The sequence below is a fragment of the Mercenaria mercenaria genome, chromosome 14 (genome assembly GCF_021730395.1).
Source record: "Mercenaria mercenaria strain notata chromosome 14, MADL_Memer_1, whole genome shotgun sequence".
In the NCBI taxonomy this organism is placed as follows: Eukaryota; Metazoa; Mollusca; class Bivalvia; order Venerida; family Veneridae; genus Mercenaria; species Mercenaria mercenaria.
Genome location: NC_069374.1, coordinates 51,318,857 through 51,337,748, shown reverse-complemented (window position 1 = coordinate 51,337,748; position 18,892 = coordinate 51,318,857). Strand labels below are relative to the sequence as shown.

Below are 18,892 nucleotides of genomic sequence, written 5' to 3'. Positions count from 1 at the left end.
CCAACATAGTGCGTTTGCGACCAACATGAATCCAGACCAGACTGCGCATCCGCGCAGTGTGGTCAGGATCCATGCTGTTCGCAAATGGTTTCTCTAATTGCAGTAGGCTTTGAAAGCGAACAGCATGGATCTTGACCAGACTGCGCAGACGCACAGGCTGGTCTGGATCCATGCTGATCGCAAACGCACTTTGTTACTTTTCACATGGCACGGCTCATATTTAAAGTGGGACATTTGCAGCGTCAGTATCTGTTTGAATTGCCTTTGTCTAACTATGAAGAGGATGCAGCGGCTCCCTGTGTTTGAAAAATTGGGGCGGTCTTATATAATGGTAATTTAAAAAATGATAGCATTTGTTATTAAAATTATATAAGATACATTACAGTTCGCTTCAGTGTTTAAAAGTACAAAAATGTAATTTCATGCCGTTGTCATAGCTAGGTAAACATATTGACGTTTTAGATACCGGTAAATCATTTTTTTAGCTCACCTGAGCACGAAGTGCTCAAAGGTGAGCTTTAGTGATCACCCTGTGTCCGGCGTCCGTCGTCGTCCGTCGTCCGTCCGTCCGTCCGTCCGTCCGTCGTCAACAATTTGACTGTTAACACTCTAGAGGTCACATTTTTGACCCAATCTTAATGAAACTTGGTCAGAATGTTACCCTCAATAAAATCTTGGACGAGTTCGATATTGGGTCATCTGGGGTCAAAAACTAGGTCATCAGGTCAAATCAAAGGAAAAGCTTGTTAACACTCTAGAGGTCACATTTTTGGCCCAATCTTAATGAAACTTGGTCAGAATGTTACCCTCAATAAAATCTTGGACGAGTTCGATATTAAGTCATCTGGGGTCAAAAACTAGGTCATCAGGTCAAATCAAAGGAAAAGCTTGTTAACACTCTAGAGGTCACAATTTTGGCCCAATCTTAATGAAACTTGGTCAGGATGTTACCCTCAATAAAATCTTGGACGAGTTCGATATTGGGTCATCTGGGGTCAAAAACTAGGTCACCAGGTCAAATCAAAGAAAAAGCTTGTTAACACTCTAGAGGTCACATTTTTGGCCCAATCTTAATGAAACTTGGTCAGAATGTTACCCTTAATAAAATCTTGGACGAGTTCGATATTTGGTTATCTGGGATCATAAACTAGGTCACCAGGTCAAATCAAAGGAAAAGCTTGTTAACACTGTTGAAGCCGCATTTATGACTGTATCTTCATGAAACTTGGTCAGATTGTTAATATTGATGATCGTAAGGTCCAGTTTGAATCTGGGTCATGTAGGATAAAAAACTAGGTCACCAAGCCAAATCAAATGAAAAGCTAGTTTACACTAGAGGCCACATTTATGACCATACCTTAATGAAACTTGGTCAAATCTTGATGATCTATAGCTCAAGTTCAAATCTGGGTTAGGTGGGGTCAAAAACTAGGTCACTAGGTCATATCAAAGGAAAAGCTTGTTAACACTCTAGAGGCCACATTTATGACTATATCTTCATGAAACTTAGTCAGAATGTTAAACTTGATGATCTTTAGGGCAATTTTGAATCTGGGTCATGTCGGGTCAAAAACTAGGTCACCGGGTCAAATCAAAGGAAAAGCTAATTAACACTGTAGAGGCCACGTTTATGACCATATCTTAATGAAACTTGGTCAGAATGTTAATCTTGATAATCTTTAGGTCAAGTTTAAATCTGGGTTAGATGGAGTCAAAAACTAGGTCACTAGGTCATATCAAAGGAAAAGCTTGTTAACACTCTAGAGGCCACATTTTTGACTATATCTTCATGAAACTTAGTCAGAATGTTAAACTTGATGGTCTTTAGGTCAAGTTCGAATCTGGGTCATGTCGGGTCAAAAACTAGGTCACGGGGGTCAAATAAAAGGAATAGTTAGTTAACACTTTAGAGGCCACATTTATGACCATATCTTAATGAAACTTGGTCAGAATGTTAATCTTGATGATCTATAGGTCAAGTTTAAATCTGGGTCAGGTGTGTTAAAAAACTAGGTCACTAGGTCAAATCAAAGGAAAAGCTTGTTAAGACTCTAGAGGCCAGATTTATGACTGTATCTTCATGAAACTTAATCAGAATGTTAATCTTGATGATCTTTAGGTCAAGTTAGAATCTGGGTCATGTGGGGGCAAAAACTAGGTCACCGGGTCAAATCAAAGGAAAAGCTAGTTAACACTTTAGAGGCTACATTTATGACCATATCTTAATGAAACTTGGTCAGAATGTTGATCTTGATGATCTTTAGGTCAATAGGTCAGGTGAGCGATACAGGGCCTTCATGGCCCTCTTGTTTTTTTTTTGGGGGGGGGGGGGGGGGGGGGGTGAAGGTGTGGGGGCTGTAGAACTGGGGGGTGGGGGTGTGGGCGGGTAGGGAGCATTGGGCTCATATATTTGTTCCTTAAGCAGGCCAAATATAGTTAAACACATAATTTTCTTGTTAAGCGTTGCACGTATCGTGCCTTTTTTATTTTCTTAATTCCTGTTGCAATGTCGATGCAACAACCTATGCAATGTGTTAATACGATTTCATTTCATCTTTCATACAATAACATATTGCAATCGGACAAGTATATTTTATACTCCAGTTGATGTTTTCTGCAGTATTAATGCATGTTTGGCACTGCAACGCAAGTTGATGAGGTTTATAGTGGTTTATAAAAATAAACACGAAGAGCTTGTGAAAATATTTTGGTTCTGTATTTCATTTAGAGGTTACTAGAACATCTAGAGCTGTAGCTCATCAACAGTATATGAGCCGCGCCACGGGAAAACCAATATAGTGGCTTTGCGACCAGCATGGATCCAGACCAGCCTGCGCATCCGCGCAGTCTGGTTAGGATCCATGCTGTTCGCTTTCAAAGCCTATCGGAGTTAGAGATACTGTTAGCGAACAGCATTGATCCTGACCAGACTGCGCGGATGCGCAGGCTGGTTTGGATCCATGCTGGTCGCAAACCCACTATGTTGGTTTTCTCGTGGCGCGGCTCATATTGTAATTGTCTTAAGATGCAATAAATTTAAGAATGAACATTAACCATCCTAAGACACTTCAAATAGGCTGACGTAAAGAGGTCTTGATAGAAAGAAAAACTAGAAAAATATAGTATAAAAGAAACGGCAAAATGACAGAATATATTGCTGTTTTTGAGAGATTTCATAAGATATTCAAGTGTTACCCTACGTATTGTCTAAGTATTCATTCTTTTCATCCGTTGTAACCTATATAACTATGGTGCTTTGCGTGCCCGCATATTTCAAAGTTACTGTATACGTGCTCGTATATATTTGCGCGTGCATGCTTATTTTTATGCGTGCACGTATATTTTGCAAAATGCACGTACACAAAGCAGATTTTCGACACAAGTGGTACACCATCATTAACATCGGACTGTTTATCCCCACTGATACCTCTATGGTGGCAAGCCCAGTAAGGTGAACTGCGGAGGTCGCCATTCCTTTACAGTTTAAGTTGAAAGTAATATATTCTCAGTTTCAGTTTCACGTTTGAATTTTGTCAGTGACATGACGAGTTAGTAATATTTACTTCTTGTATGTTCAGACTGTGTCAAAACATCATTCTGGATCTGGTCATGTGTGTATATTCAAAGTGATAACAAAAGTTTTGGCGGGATTTTCTGGAATTCGCCAGACCGTCTTTTTTTTTTTTACCTCACGGTTCATCAATCATATGTGAAGAATTTCTGAAATCTTTATCTGTGCCGATTTTTTTTCTTCCGACCTCGTAGATCAGATATAAGTAGAGAAGTTCAGTATGTTATGTTAATTATGTCACAAGTATTTTTATGGTACATTTATGTTAAGTTTATGAAATCACTTGTACTTTTTATGGGTATGGCAAACTTATCGGGTAACAGTACATAACAAAGGGTTATTATTTTCTACAATAAAACCGCCGAGGTTGAAATACCGCATAACCGCATACTATGTATGTTAATAACCGTATTATACTTTAAGCGGACCAACTTTTTGATATTGTCTTTAACTTAATTGCCTGTATAATTAGGTTGTATAGTACAGACTCTGCTATCAGTTTATCAGTTTGTTTTTCTGTTTATGATTCCAAAGACACTTCGTACAGACTCCATCAGTTTGCTGTCTTTTTTAAAAAGACCTTAGCTATTTTTTTTTTATTTTTTTTGTCTTCTGTCTATTTAGAGTGACATCGAATATTGCGAACCCTAGACAATTAGTATTTGTCGAGGCATTCAGTACAATGTCATGTGAAAAGTATGCACTATAACGTGTATTATACTAAACTTATTATACAAACTTCAAGTAAACGAAAACGTAAAAGGACTTATAACAAATATGTTCAGGTTTCGCAAATATACATAATTACATTTTTATAGTTGTTTCAATAGGTTTCAAGTAGTCTGTCTTCCTTAAGCAGCTTCCTGGTTTAAGTTTTTTTTAAAATTTATTTTATATATATAAACACTGCAAACATTTAATAAGTTAATTTTAGGCCTCTGAAATAGCACATTGTAATCTGATGGCTAAACCTATGTTCGGAGCCAGGGGCAATAAAATGTCAATATAGAAAGAACCTGCGGAGGTACTTCTACTGTTAATACATGAGAAATATGACAGAACAAAGTTAGGGACGGGAGCCAGTCTAGGTTTCAAGTCACACCGGTTTTGTTCAGGAAGTTCGGGAATTTTCCAGCTTCGAATGGTAGTTTATAATATACAGCCCTAGACAAAATTGCAAGCAAGAATGATTATGCAGACGATAGTAATAAAAATAAGAACAGAAAGCCAAGAAAGAAATTCCATTTTGTCCTAATACTTTGAAAAATTACCGTGCAATTTTTTAAGTATAAGGCCGACATTCCTGTTTTTCTCCGGTGAGACATTCAGTTTCAACAGGTGGTACATGTCAAAAATCCGTTTATCATGTACATACAGGAAAGAACTAAACACGAATTAGCAACTATGTGCAAGTGAGGAATCTTAGCTGTCTAAACTCTCATCAACACCGGATAAATATGAAAAGATTTTTGGAAGAGATTCTTTTGAAATGTGCGAAACGACTCAATGATGTAACAATATAACATATGGGAGGAATGACAAAAATGCTTATCCTTTTTAAAGTTTGCATCTCTAAGCACTGCTGGCATTACAAACAACATTTGCAAATGATTTCAGTAAATTTTTAACCTATAACTCTTCTGAAATATATTGTTTACTAAAAAAACAGTTTAAAGGGAGATTACTCTCTGGTGATTCAGTTTGTAAAGCTATTAAGTATCAACATACTTCATACTTCCACAAATATAAGAAGTCCCTTTTAGTTTTTTTTTGTCATTAAGGTGGTGGACCTGTAAGGACAATATTCTCCGTTTGCGATTCCGGCATTTTCCGGGATTTTACGGAAAATTATATGCGCGTTGAATACTGTATTTCCGGAGAATGCCGAATTGCCTAACGAGAATACGTAATCACACGGAAATAATGATGATTGGTTAATAACGTATACTCCATTTGCAATTTCGGCATTTTCCGGGTTTTTTACGGCAAATTATGTGCGCCTTGAATACTATACATGCACTTCCGGAGAATGCCGAATTGCCTAATGAGAATACGTAATCACACGGAAAGTACCGATTGTCATTAGGGTCCACTACCTTAATTCATTAACTTCATACGCTGTATTAATAAGTGCATAAAACAAAATAGATTTTATCTACAAGTTTAGAGATACACATTACTGATAATTGGCCATTGGATCAGCTTTTACCTAGATAATCGCCATATCTACAAAAAAAAAAAAAATAAAAAAATCAACGATTGTGTGTCTTTATTAGCATACAAATACGATAACAAAAGATACTGTATAGACAAAATAACTACGTTGCGAATTGTCAAAATTCTAGTGTCATTCAAGAGCATCAGGTATTGTGTTACTATCTAACAAGGACAACAGTGGCTTTAGAAAGAGCTTATTTAATCTATTGATACAGTGTTCGTATTGATGTGAAATATTGTATAAATTGCCAGTAGTGACGCGGAATATCTATCTTTGGACATCTTAACATAATATTTAGACGGTGTAAAATGAAATTTTGTACCTTTATAATAATGACATATCATTGAGTGCTTGAAAGAAAAATGTTTTTATCTTAACACCTTATGACTTCAGACGTGAATATTCGAGTTGTCTCAATTTATTGCTGGATATACATAATTTAGATGGTTTAAAGTGAAATATATCTTCATAATAATGATATTAAGACGCCACAAAGTATCTGACTTTTTCTGCTTGGATATCATAAATGTGTTTAACATATCTTTGACTGTGAAATAAAAGCACTTACTGTATTATCATTGGTGACTTATTGTAAAATTTTCAAGCGATATGCGGATTTACGATTATGTTTTAACAAAAGTGTTAGACAAACGAATTACGAGAGGCCATAAACTAGCATTAGTTGAATGCTTGAAAAGATTGCACAAGAAAAGTGTAAAATACTTAATGTGATGTGTTTTGTTTACGTAGTTTAAAAGATAATTTGAAGTCCCATTTTCCATCCGAAGTAAATAAAAAAATTGCCAGTCATGAAGAGAAAACAGCGACACTTTCTCTTTGAAAAATTGGGACCGTCTAATAAAATGGTAATTTTAAAAAACGCTGTTGTGATTTGAATAGGGGGGCTTGATGGTGTAATAGTAATTAAATTTAAGCTAATGCTCACTGATATGACAGTAAGAAAATTCATTCTCACTGATATGATTGTAATTCAAGCGTAATAGAAAATTAATACTCACTGATATGATGGTAATTCAAGCGCAACAGAAAATTAATATTCTCAGTGGTATGATGGTAAGAAAATTGATTCTCACTGATATCATTGTAATTCAGGCGTAATAGAAAAACAATTCTCATTATTATATGATATGATGGTAACTCAAGCGTAACAGATAATTAATGCTCACTGATATGACGTTATGAAAATTGATTCACACTGACATGATTTTAATAATAAAATAATAAAAATAATACTCACTGATATGATGGTTGCTAAAGGGTAAATAGAACTTGGTCACACAACTTAATTGTAGTTAATATAATTAAGAATAATTTAAGTGAAAAATGTAACCAGAGAATCATGTTAAAATTATCAGTATACTGTTGATTAATGCTTAGATTTTATGGTTTTCGGATATGTATACATGATTGTTTCTGATATTTATTGGGTTTCTTATCATTGTGACACTTAAACCCAGGTTGCAGATAAACGCTTAATTTTCTCGTAGAGCCATGTGTAGATCGTGCAATAACGTTGAATATAAAGGATATGCCATGATTGTCTTTAATAGAATTGTCCTGCAACACATTTTGATTAGGTATAGGAGAATTGAATATTACGCGTATAGATGTAGACCATTAACATTAAAATGCTATTGTTTTAATTTGCAATAAAAAGAAAAAAAGTAAGAATGCGCATTTAGAGTAATTAAAACACTTCAAATTGGAAAAGGTAGATAGATCGTGATTGAAGTTATGGGAAGAAAATCTAAGAAACACCCGAGAAGCTGACGGAATATATGCTTTGAGAAATTTTATAACATATGGATTGTCGAGGGCAACAAAAGCGGCACATTCTGCAAGTCCTTTAGAGGGAATTACAGACTAATTCTTAAAGAGGTCGTAAGTTCCTCCTATAAACTAAACAAATATTTTCAGCGGCACTTTATGGAAAATATTATCTGCAATTTACGGAAACAGATCATGTTTTATTTAGAATAATGCAGAATCAATCGGAAATAGTCCACGATATGCCGACAAAATTTCGATCTAACACTTGTAAAATCTAAAAAAAAAATCAAGATTAAATTAATTCCGACTAAATTTGTAAACTATTTTATTCAAATAACTGAGTGATAAATCTAAAACGGGACATTCTCACTCTGATTTTTTTTCTAAACAGGTAGTGAAATTTCAGTGTACAGGTATACTTGTGTAAACGAGTGGATGTCAGCTCCATGCTGATTGCAGCTTAACGTTTGGTTAATTGAATATACCATGGACAAAAGTCTCACGTGGTGCTATTCGACTCAAATAGGCGATGTAAAATTGTACTTGTTCCTTACATTATGTCGTTTGGTAATAACTTAATGCAATTAAAATTAAAATTCCACATAATGTGGAAATTTTTGTTGCTGACACTTGGAACCCTTTGCTAGCAACAGGTTCGAACCTCGCTATGTAAAGCCACTAAGATGACTTGTAGTTACCAGGAAAAATGCCATTGCCTGAAAACTTGCTTATTGAGAAGTCCCAACTCTTCTATCGCCTTTAAAACCCGAAAAGTGCCGTGTATGGTTTAAGTTTCAATATTTTCATTAAATTCAACATTAAGTGTAAGTCAGAGCTGATGCATTACATATACAAGGAGACATTTCTGAGGGTAAAGTTTAGTTATGCTCAATCTAATACATTTTTGAATGGGCAATTGCTAAAATATGGTATCATTTTTATATGGAATAGAATTAGAATTGTTCACCTATGTTTAACCTATGCCCGAGTATAAAACAATTTGCAAAAGAATGGTATGCTTGACAAGTAATTAGTAAAGTTTCAAGAAGTGTCACTAACCTTGTTCATTGTAAAATTATTATGAATGACATAGGAAAGTTAATGAGCCAAATCCATATGGTACAATTTGCCTCAGGAAGACAGTTATTTCCTGCGTCCACGTAAACTCGCGTGTTATTTAAGGTCAGCTAACCTTGCTTGAATAAAAACACACAACAATCCTTTCAACCAATGTAGAGTAAATCTCCGTAATTATGAAATATATGTTTTGTATGAATAATTAATAATTGCTTCATCTGATGCAATGAAAACGTTAATTGTGATATCTATATTAATTTAGGTGCTTATAGATTATATAATGCATTTCTGTGATGTCTTAGTAATGCTAGGACATTTCAATGTAGATTTGTGTATCGCTCACCTGTCAAATACGAAATTTTCCAAGAAACTGCTTTTCAGTGTTAAGATATCACACTGAAGGTCTTGAAAGCTTCAGGAATAAAAATGAAAAAAAAAATCGTTTCTCGTCAGTCTATGTGCATTAATGTAATATCATTAATCAAATAGATCGAAATTAGCTACATCAAATACGATTTGCTTGGATGCGCAATGTTATCACTTCAGTACAAGATTTATAAGACGTACCTGGCCCGGCTAACTTACATAACTGAAAATGTTTGATAAAACAAACCTGTCTTAATCATCATTGGAAAACTTTAAGTTTTGGTTACAAGTGAAGTGAATCTGAAGCATGTGCAAGATAATACATTCTACTGATAAATTGATAATACAATCTGTGATAAAAATCTGCAATCTTCATCATTGTACAGTCTTGAAGGTTGCAGTAATTTGAAGCATTGCATCTGTTGAATTATTGGAACAATTAGCGAAACCAAGAAATTCAAATGTAGCTTAGCCTCTGTTTCTTGTTCTATGCAGTCATAATAACTCATTGTAGGTTCTGCGACAACTTTTCAGTTTAAGGCATATTAATTTGTAAATAAATCACATGTTTCCCTTATTTTTTCAGGGTTCGAAAGAAGTCCGCAGGTCAAGATCTTTCAACGCACATTCGAGTACAATGTCAGGCGGAGAGAAAAGCGGCACTCCGACGCCGACGGAATCACCGACGTACATGAGAAAACGACACAAACCGCTTGTTGTGAAGAAAATTGCAGCTACCGATTTAGAAGAAAGACAAACCATTGCTGGTTATATTGAGAAAAAGAGTGTCAGCGCCCAGTGGATAAGGTGATACTTTATTTAATATTACAGTCAGTAGTATTAACCTATTCAGTGTTTTATTATAATCCCATGCCTTTACTGACAGCTTACCAATACGAATCAGGGATGATCTACAAAGGGATTATTTCTGAAACCTTCAGGATAAATTAACCCTTACCCTGCTATATATTTCTATGATGATCTTTCAATTTGGACTGTACCATTATCTGTCAAAAGGGGTGCTTACCAACAAGATACTGACTGTACGGAAGTGCAGGCCGATCATGATCTACACTTGTCGCAAAGGCAGACTCGGTCATGTACAGCATGATAAGATTTGTTTAATATTGCAGTCAGTAATCTACTCGGTGTTTTTATTCATGACTCCATGCCTTTACTGACAGCTTACCAATACGAATCGGGGATGGATGATCGAAAAAAGATTGATTAACAAATCGTCAGGATAGATTAAAGATAAAATCTGATATTCAAATACCCCATAAATTAACATTTAAAAAGAGAATAACACAAAAGGACTGTCGAAACCAAAACCAAAGCCTATATTCTTACTTTTGGCTTGCTCAGTATAAAGAGCTGCGGGCCACCCACCAAACGCTTTTGACAGAAAAGATTGTTACAGTTACCTAAAAGTTTAATTTGAGGATCATGATGGTGCCATGATTTGGAATATTGTCAGAAAAAATATTATATATTCCTGTGCTAGGGACCTGTATTATAGCTGAGGTAGTGCCTCGTGCCATTTTTGCCAGCTGTGAATTCTGGAAAGTTCAGAAGTACTGCTTACACAGCTTAGCATGACCCTTACCCAGCTAAATTTCTATAATGAACTTGTCCATCGTTCAGTTTGGACAGTACCATTAACTGTTAAAAGGGGTGCATATCAAACAGATACTGACTGAATGGCAAACAGTGCAGACTGTACGGATGTGCAGGCTGATTATGATCTACACTGGTCGCAGAGGCAGAACCAGTCGTATCCTGCATGATAAGGGTTAACTCAACAGCCGTAAACCCCGGCCCCAGCAAATAATCTGATTGTGAGCAAATGAAAATATATACATGTATCTAGGTAATTAGGTAATCAATTGTTTTGGTCTATGCTGAGAAATTATGAATATCTAGTAAAATTGTGGACCAATCAGGTAAATGAGAAAAGTAAATATGCTCTTTGTCCTAGATTCTGACATCATTAATGAAATGATATTTTGCTCTATTAAATCAGAATGTCTGACTTATTTTACCTCCTGCAAAGATAAAGGTTTACTGTAGCAGGTAATTACTCTAATGATTATTTCGGAAATAGGTTAATGTCTACCTTGCGTTTGTTTCGATGTTATCTATTCAATTTGTCAAGCACCTGATGGTCTCTCATCAGCTTTCGTAATAGCCAGACTAACATGATAACTGAATTTTTCTTCTTTCCGCTTTTCAGTGATCTGAGAATTTACTCTAGGAAACGTAAACTCTTTTGTTTTTCTCAATAACAGACCTACGTCGTAAATCAATTTTATGTTTGGTGCTACTGAGTTGGGTCTTCGTGTTTTATCATTGAGCATAATTTTGGTTAGTATAACCCATTGAAAAGATAGACCGAACGAGGTGAAATCAGTGCTATATGGACACTAAATTAATAACAAGAAATCGTAGCTTCATAAACTGAGCATAAACTTAGTTAATTCAAAATGTAATTAAAATATTCGTTTGAATTCTGTCTGCTTTATTTCATGAGAGTCTAGCATTTTAGGCTGATTTGGTAAGGGGAGGTAATTAAAATTTACAAAGTATACAATACCACCAAAAGTGCAGTCGGTTAAAGTACTGAGGTTCACAAGTTATAATATGTAAACTGAGACAGTTGTTCAGTCTATTTGATATGCAGCTCGTCTTCAAACATTGATTTTCACTCTTTAATCTGGTGGCAATTGATTTTGCCTCTGCAAACAGTGCAGACAAAGATCAGCCTGCACGTCCGTGCAGTCTGACTATGGTTTTCACTATTCGCTTTTCGGTCAGTAAATTTTCAGTGGACGCCCTTATAATTTTTTATAATAAGTGACACTGTCCAAATTGAATGATGGACCAGTCTATGTTATTAGTATAGCAAGATAAAGGTTAATATTGTGTTTACCAGTACCGCTTCCGACAGTCACTTAAATTATAAGCAACACCTAAACAAATGTAATCCCAAAATAAAAACTGATTGGCAGTAAGTAGGTTTTAACATGATTCTGGGTAAATTGGCTTGTTGAACTAATGTTTTTAATAAGTATAAACAGTTTATAGAGTACAGCTTCATTAGCAAGCCTCAAAGAACAATTTTAGCAACAATTAGGTAAACCTGGTACTTTAAAATAACTTCTCAGCGTATTCGCCTAGCAAACTGTGCTGGATCATAAAATATAATTATAGTATCGTGCAGAATGCAGCTTGAGCATCTTTGAATAGCACTGCAATGCCGACTAGAATGCAAAATATGAAAGTCTGTGAACAATTTTTTATGGCGCCATCTGCAATTTCAAACTGCTTACTATGACATCACTACGAACAGTATCTGGAAATTGTCACACTGTTTAAAGGTTTAGAAAGGAACAATAATTGATCAATACCAATATCAAAATGAAATGCTGGCACCATCTGCGGTACGCCCTGATTTGGGAAAGATGAGGAACGTTTAGGTAAATGAACACACGCGTCAGACAAACTTACGTAAATAACGTGCCCCTCTCTTGTTTCTTTCAGATATTGGTACGTCCTACATGAAGGTACCTTGTTTTGTTACCTGACGACAGATGATAACGTCACTGTTGACGTGTTAAATCTCCACGGATACACTGTGGCAAGTCTGGTAGACAAATTCCGAGGAAAAAGATTTGTACTTCAGCTTTCACATGAGGTATTTTATTTGTCATTTCAATTCTTGTTTTAAAATGTATCAAAATTTTGGTCAGTATCAGCCGTGTATAATCGTCCCTGTCTTTATTTGTATATAAATTAGGAGAAAGGCTGCTTACACAGAATATTCCTTATATAAAGATCGATTTAATATACAAAACAAATATTTTATTAAAACAATCGCAATTATTTCAGTTATAAAAAAACGAAAACGATATGTTTATGTCAAATGTACAGATGTTTATGTTGTTTAAATTTGGCCAATGTTCAAAATAAACGTACACATACTTTTTTGCATAAAACAAAAACAATGAATTTTTGCTCATTATAAAACCTTTATCGAGTAATTCGCTTTTTTCAGGAATTTGCTTGCCGTAAATTGCATTGATGTAAAATCAAGGTTTTATTTAAATGTATAAACAAAAAACAGTTAAAAGCGTACTATTTATCAGCTTGTATCTCACCAGTAAACACGAAGAGACAGAGAAGAAATTTCTAACTGTACTATATGCCGTATCACACGCATATACGAACTTCTTCATTAATATTCATGACCCGGTTTTATAGGTAGTTTAAACAGAAATACGTTTTAAGACTGAAATTAAAGACGTTAGTATTCTCCGTTACGGTCCCACGTATAAGGCATTACTAATTACTGTTTGAATTTGCGGGGCAATCCAGGGCAACCCATGGCAGTCGAGCGGGAGTAAACAGAAATGACGTCATGACGTTTCAACGACGACTTTTAATTTCAAACGTAACGTTACGTTGTAGACTTTTTTGTAAAACCCCTTTAAGTATACGGAGATATATAATAAAAGGTTCATAACAATTGTAATGTTGTAATCGGCTCTTGTAGATTTTAACAGACCGGACATCGGTCTGGCAAAATCCGGCCGAGTCGAATAATCCGACATCAAGTTACTATAGTAACAACTAACCAATTACAGTTCAATTACTAGGTCAAACGTGTTTACAGGTTTTTAATTTCAAAATTTCTCTACCTACAAAATGACCTTTCTACTTTCTGATTATGTTTTGTTTTAGCTTGAGTTCACGTTTTTCTTATACTAGAAACACTAAATTATGGAAGCCGGAGCTAAGGTTACAGAACGCAATCTCTAATGTTTACAAACATGGTGTTTACAAAAACGAACTGTACACTGTATGTTAAGTTATCAAAATAATGAAGTAAGGCGGGCTTCTTGCAAAATTTGCAAAATAAAAAAGATAAATGAATTTTGAAATACAGTTAGCTCATTTTTGCAATGGAAAACGTATATAAGTATAAAAATTAAAACGTTTTCTAAAACGTTTTCTTATAGAAGAAGTAAGAGCTTGTACATTCACACTTGAACTTATATTGCTTAATCTTCGACATTAGGCATAAATTGACCTCGCCCTTGATGTAAAGTTTACAATTTTATCATTTTTGTTGGAAATATGTCAAACAGATTTCATTACATCCGACTGATATATTAACAAAATCTTGTTATATATCTGAACGAGGCAGCACGATTTTCACCTGGAATTAATCAGTTGGCTTATTAGTTATTTCGATGTTAAGTTCATTTTGGAATAAAGTGAATTTTCTCTTTAAAACTGTAGAAAGTATTTAAGTACGATAAATTTGATCTACGTCAGAGCGTGCTGTTTTGGTTTTGACTGGGTAAAGCGTCGGGCCTCTTGACCGGAGATTTGTAGCCACAGATGCAGTATAAGCACAGTTTATACAATTGTTCAAGGGAATATGTCATCTAGTGCATTTGAACATTTTCGTTACATTCGATGTAAATATGAAAGTTTATCTAAATAATTAGCTATAATCGAACACTGTTCAATTTTCAGAATTTCACGTCGTTATATTTGTCAATGGAATCACGGGAAGAAATGGAAAATTGGCGGGAAAGTCTTGAACACGCCATTAAACAACCGTCTAGTGCTATGAAGGAAGTCGATTCAGAACAGGGCGCATGCGCAGGTAAGTGGTAAACATTTATACTTTTGTAAAGGATATATTAGTTCTGTAACAAATATCTTCCGAAAGAAAATTTCTCAAGTCATTTAAAAATTCTATCGAAATTATTGAAAATGTTGATGTTTACATATTTGATACTAAGGCTTATAAAATGAGAGGCTAACACAAACAAACTGCATGGAACAGACCAACGAATATTTTAAAAAAAATCTGGTCCTTTCCTTCCAGGTTGCGAAAGCAACCGACAGGACGATGTTGGAGAGAAGAGGAAACAAGTGAAGCAGAAATTGTTAGAAGAAGTGTTACGTCAAAAATATGAGCTTGAAAGAAAACAAGCAGAACGGCAAAAGGTAGGAACTCATAATATGTTCCAATAAATCGGTTTTAATCTATTTTTACCCAATTGGTTATGAAAAAGCCGTAAAGAATCTTAATTTGGTATGTAATAATAATAATGTTATGCTTAAAGCATCCTAAGTCAGAGCGATTTTCTTTGTAAATTAAATTTCAAAACCTTGTTGAATAAAAAAGACCTGTGAATTCTGGTGTTCCTCATGTCACAGATATAAAAGTATGTATGGCAGTGCCAATTAGATTCTAGTAACATACAACTTTATTGCATCTGCCACATGTATCAGCAGAGTTTGAAGCTCAACAAAGTTACCACCCTTGTACTGTCACGGTCTCAAAATACTATTAAACAACAGTTAGTTTCTCTGTTACATAGTTTATGTTACTATATTTAGAAACAACGCAGCAAAGGTGTAAATTCTCCAGATGGCTCACCAAGCTCGTCCTACCCTCCAGACTTACTGACAGACGAACAGAGAACTAGTGACGTCACACGATTACGTCAGCGAAGAATGTCTACACAGCTAAAGGTAATGATAAACAGAGCAAATAAAGTATCATTATTCGACAGTAACGCATAGTTAATTTGATTGTATTTGTTTGTTTGTTTGTTTTGGGTTTAACGCCGTTTTTCAACCGTATTTCAGTCATGTAACGGCGGGCAGTTAACCTAACCAGTGTTCCTGGATTCTGTACCAGTACAAACCTGTTCTCCACAAGTAACTGCCAACTTCCCCACATGAATCAGAGGTGGAGAGCTAATGATTTTTGATTGTAAGCGTAGTTGTTCGTCTTAAGCATATATGTTCTATGACTTAACAACTACAAACTCTTAAAGAGAGCAGTGTTAAGCAAACTTTTATAGGAAACGATAACCATTTTTCAGTATTTTGACAAAATTAAATCGATGACCGTGACCGATACTATTATCGCCAATCCAACAGCTGCAACCTTGTGCTTTCAGTGGAAATTTGTTTCTTCCGAAGTTCGGAAGCACAATAATGGCTAAGTACTCTAAGAAAGTTAGTTTGACCGACGTTGATTACCTGTACATGGCTGTAATCCCGAAGTTTGCCTTAACCCAACTTTTTATTAGTCACACTCTTCTCTCATTACTTTCCGTATTTTCATGAAAAATGAATCATTTCAATCAGTGTCAATCTTTGATGACCTCATTTGAAATAAGGCCCTCCGTGGCTGTTTGGTTAAGGTCGCTGACTTCACATCACTTGCCACTTAGCGATGCAGGCATGAGACCTCGCTTGGAGTATAGGAAACCCATTCAACTCGCTTACGGAAGGTCGATGGTTCTATCTGGGTGCAATCCGATTCCTTAAACGACCCCCAGTGAGGAATGTTGTGTCTTCCTCCATCATAAAATCAGTAAATAAAAATTCGCCGTATAACCTCAGTTGTGTTGGTTTGGCCTGGCAAAAACGAAACGAACAACCTAATTTTAATAAAACTCGCCATTTCAGGTGGAAACGATACAGAAACAGATTGAGAAGCCAAGTGGTACCAAACGTGGACTGTTTGGATTCGGAAAGTCTAAAAAGTTGGACGAGAACAAAAACGTGTTTTTACAAGATCAGTTGAAAGAGCTCAATGATAAGTTGCATAAAATAGATACAGATTTGAATCAGGTTGAGTCTGAAAAAAACTTATATGAAGGATATGATGTGAACCAAAACAGAAAGTCAATGCCTGTGCAACTAACGTCCAATTTGAACAGTTTAGAACGCGGTGTTGATAGTGAAGATGATGAGGCAAAGAAAGCGAACAGTTTAAAAAATACCATGCAAAAATGGACGACCAAAACTTTTTCAAAAGTGTCTGTTAAGCGGAAACAAGGAATACCTTTAAATGGCAGTTTGCCGAATTTGAAACAAAATGGTGAAATAAACATGAATGGTGGCTTTGAAAATGGTGAGAATGGTGATACGTATCGAGAAGAATTCACATCCTTGGAAAATAGTGTTACTGACCTTACCCGTCCAATGTCGGATTTAAAACTAGATTTAAGTTTACCACTTACGCAAAACGGTCAAAATGGATCAGCGTCGCCATCTTCGGTAGGGTATAATAGAAGTAACAGCAGAACCAGTACATTGTCATCGTTATCGTCACCTCGTCGGGAAATTGATCCATCAGTATTAGCAGAAATAGACGTGAGTATCACTGTGATAAAAATGTTTCTTGAAAATAATTATATATATTCACTGGGAGAGTTATTGTAAGAATATTTCGTTTGTGGGTAAACCTTTTTATACCCTTATAATAAATTTACCCAGAAATCCACGTTTATATACTTGCAGTGTTAAGTAAGTAAGCGTTTAAACAGCATAAAACTAGTGACGGAAACCATAAAAGTTTTTTTCAAGAGAAGAGAGAACTTTATTGCTAAGGTCGTTAGTATACTGTTAAGAAAGATTATGCGTTCAATATGTACCAGTATTCCAACAAGCGAATACCTTTATTCTACTGACGACACATATTTCGTCTGTTTACATGACTGATGCAGGGGTATCCGTGACCAAATGGTTAAGATCGCTGACTTCGAATCTCCTGCCCCTCACCAATGTGGGTTCCAGCCGACTTCGGAGCGTAGAATTCTTCATGAGAGGAAGCCATCCAGCTAGCTTACGGAAGGTCGGTTGTTCTACCCAGGTGCCCGCCCGTGATGAAATAATGCACTGAGAGGCATCTTGGCCCTTCCTGCACCATTAAAGCTGGGAAGTTGCCATATGACCTATAATTTGACCAATAATTGTATTAAACCAATCTAAAATGTTCCGTTTATATTTTCAGGCATTTGAAGAGCTGACAAAGCAAGTACTTGGAGCAAGATCGAAGGAAACAGCGGCAAAATGAGGACACGCATTCAAGTGCGCATTCAAGAACCTTATAATTTCAATGCAGCTGTACACAATTCTGTTAAACTTTGGTTAATTGATCATTTCATGACACATGGCATTGGTTTGATGCCTGGAAAAAGGCGATTTTAGCGTAACAAAGTAAAATTATAACATTACAAGAAACGTAACTACTAAAATTAACACAGTGAGGTGTTCGTTGACATGCGTAAAGTCAAGTTTAAGATTTCCTTTAGGTATTGTAAGAGCTGGAATAGAGATATTCTTAAATTTTGAAAGTAAAATGCAACACTCCTTCAACAATTGTTTGTAAAAAATGGTTTAAAATGTCATCGCCATGCTGCTATTCATATGAAAAGCAATACCAACTACTGTCACATTCAGACACTTCATATACTGTGAATTCATTAATTTTCGTGGGGGACTAATTTTCGTGGATTTCGTTGTTGAGTCATCCACGAAATTTAATATCACAACGAACAAATAAAATGCCATTCATTTATGTTCGTACAAGTTGAAATTCCACGATTCTTATGCAAAACGAAATTAGACGTTTTAATTCAAAACCACGAATTTCATGCCCACGAAATAAATGATTCTTCTGTATACATATTTGTTCCATTTCAATATTAACTTTGAAATGTGCTAATCCGTTTAAAACTATTGTTTCTCTGCTAGAATAATGAGAAGAGGTAGTTTTGGACAAACTCTTTATCATAGGAAGGCTGAGATTTCAAACTTGTGCGGATACGTGTACATGTAGGGTATCATAAATCATATTACTAAACATGTGGTGTATCAGCATTTAGGACATCTTTATATTAACTAAATAAAATTTATCTATTTGGGAAATAGATTTTAGTTTTGCTTGCTCTGTTGGCAAATAAAACACGGTTTTAAGTAATCTAATCATGGAGGCGGAACTCTATTTCCATTCTAACACGTTCGAATTAAACCAGGAAGGGAAACTAGTC

The 18,892-nt window shown here is 35.4% G+C and overlaps 1 protein-coding gene across 1 annotated transcript in view; it reads left to right on the top strand.

Annotated features, from left to right (window-relative positions):
* LOC123526851 (uncharacterized) overlaps nucleotides 1-18,341 on the top strand; it is an 88,943-nt gene extending 70,602 nt beyond the window's left edge. Inside the window, exons 6-12 of the mRNA XM_053523471.1 lie at nucleotides 9,610-9,830; nucleotides 12,564-12,717; nucleotides 14,565-14,697; nucleotides 14,923-15,044; nucleotides 15,441-15,575; nucleotides 16,524-17,213; nucleotides 17,854-18,341. Coding sequence (XP_053379446.1) covers nucleotides 9,610-9,830; nucleotides 12,564-12,717; nucleotides 14,565-14,697; nucleotides 14,923-15,044; nucleotides 15,441-15,575; nucleotides 16,524-17,213; nucleotides 17,854-17,916 — 1,518 coding nt within the window. The 3' untranslated portion in view covers nucleotides 17,917-18,341. The remainder of the gene's footprint in view (nucleotides 1-9,609; nucleotides 9,831-12,563; nucleotides 12,718-14,564; nucleotides 14,698-14,922; nucleotides 15,045-15,440; nucleotides 15,576-16,523; nucleotides 17,214-17,853) is intronic.
* Nucleotides 18,342-18,892: the final 551 nt, after the last annotated feature.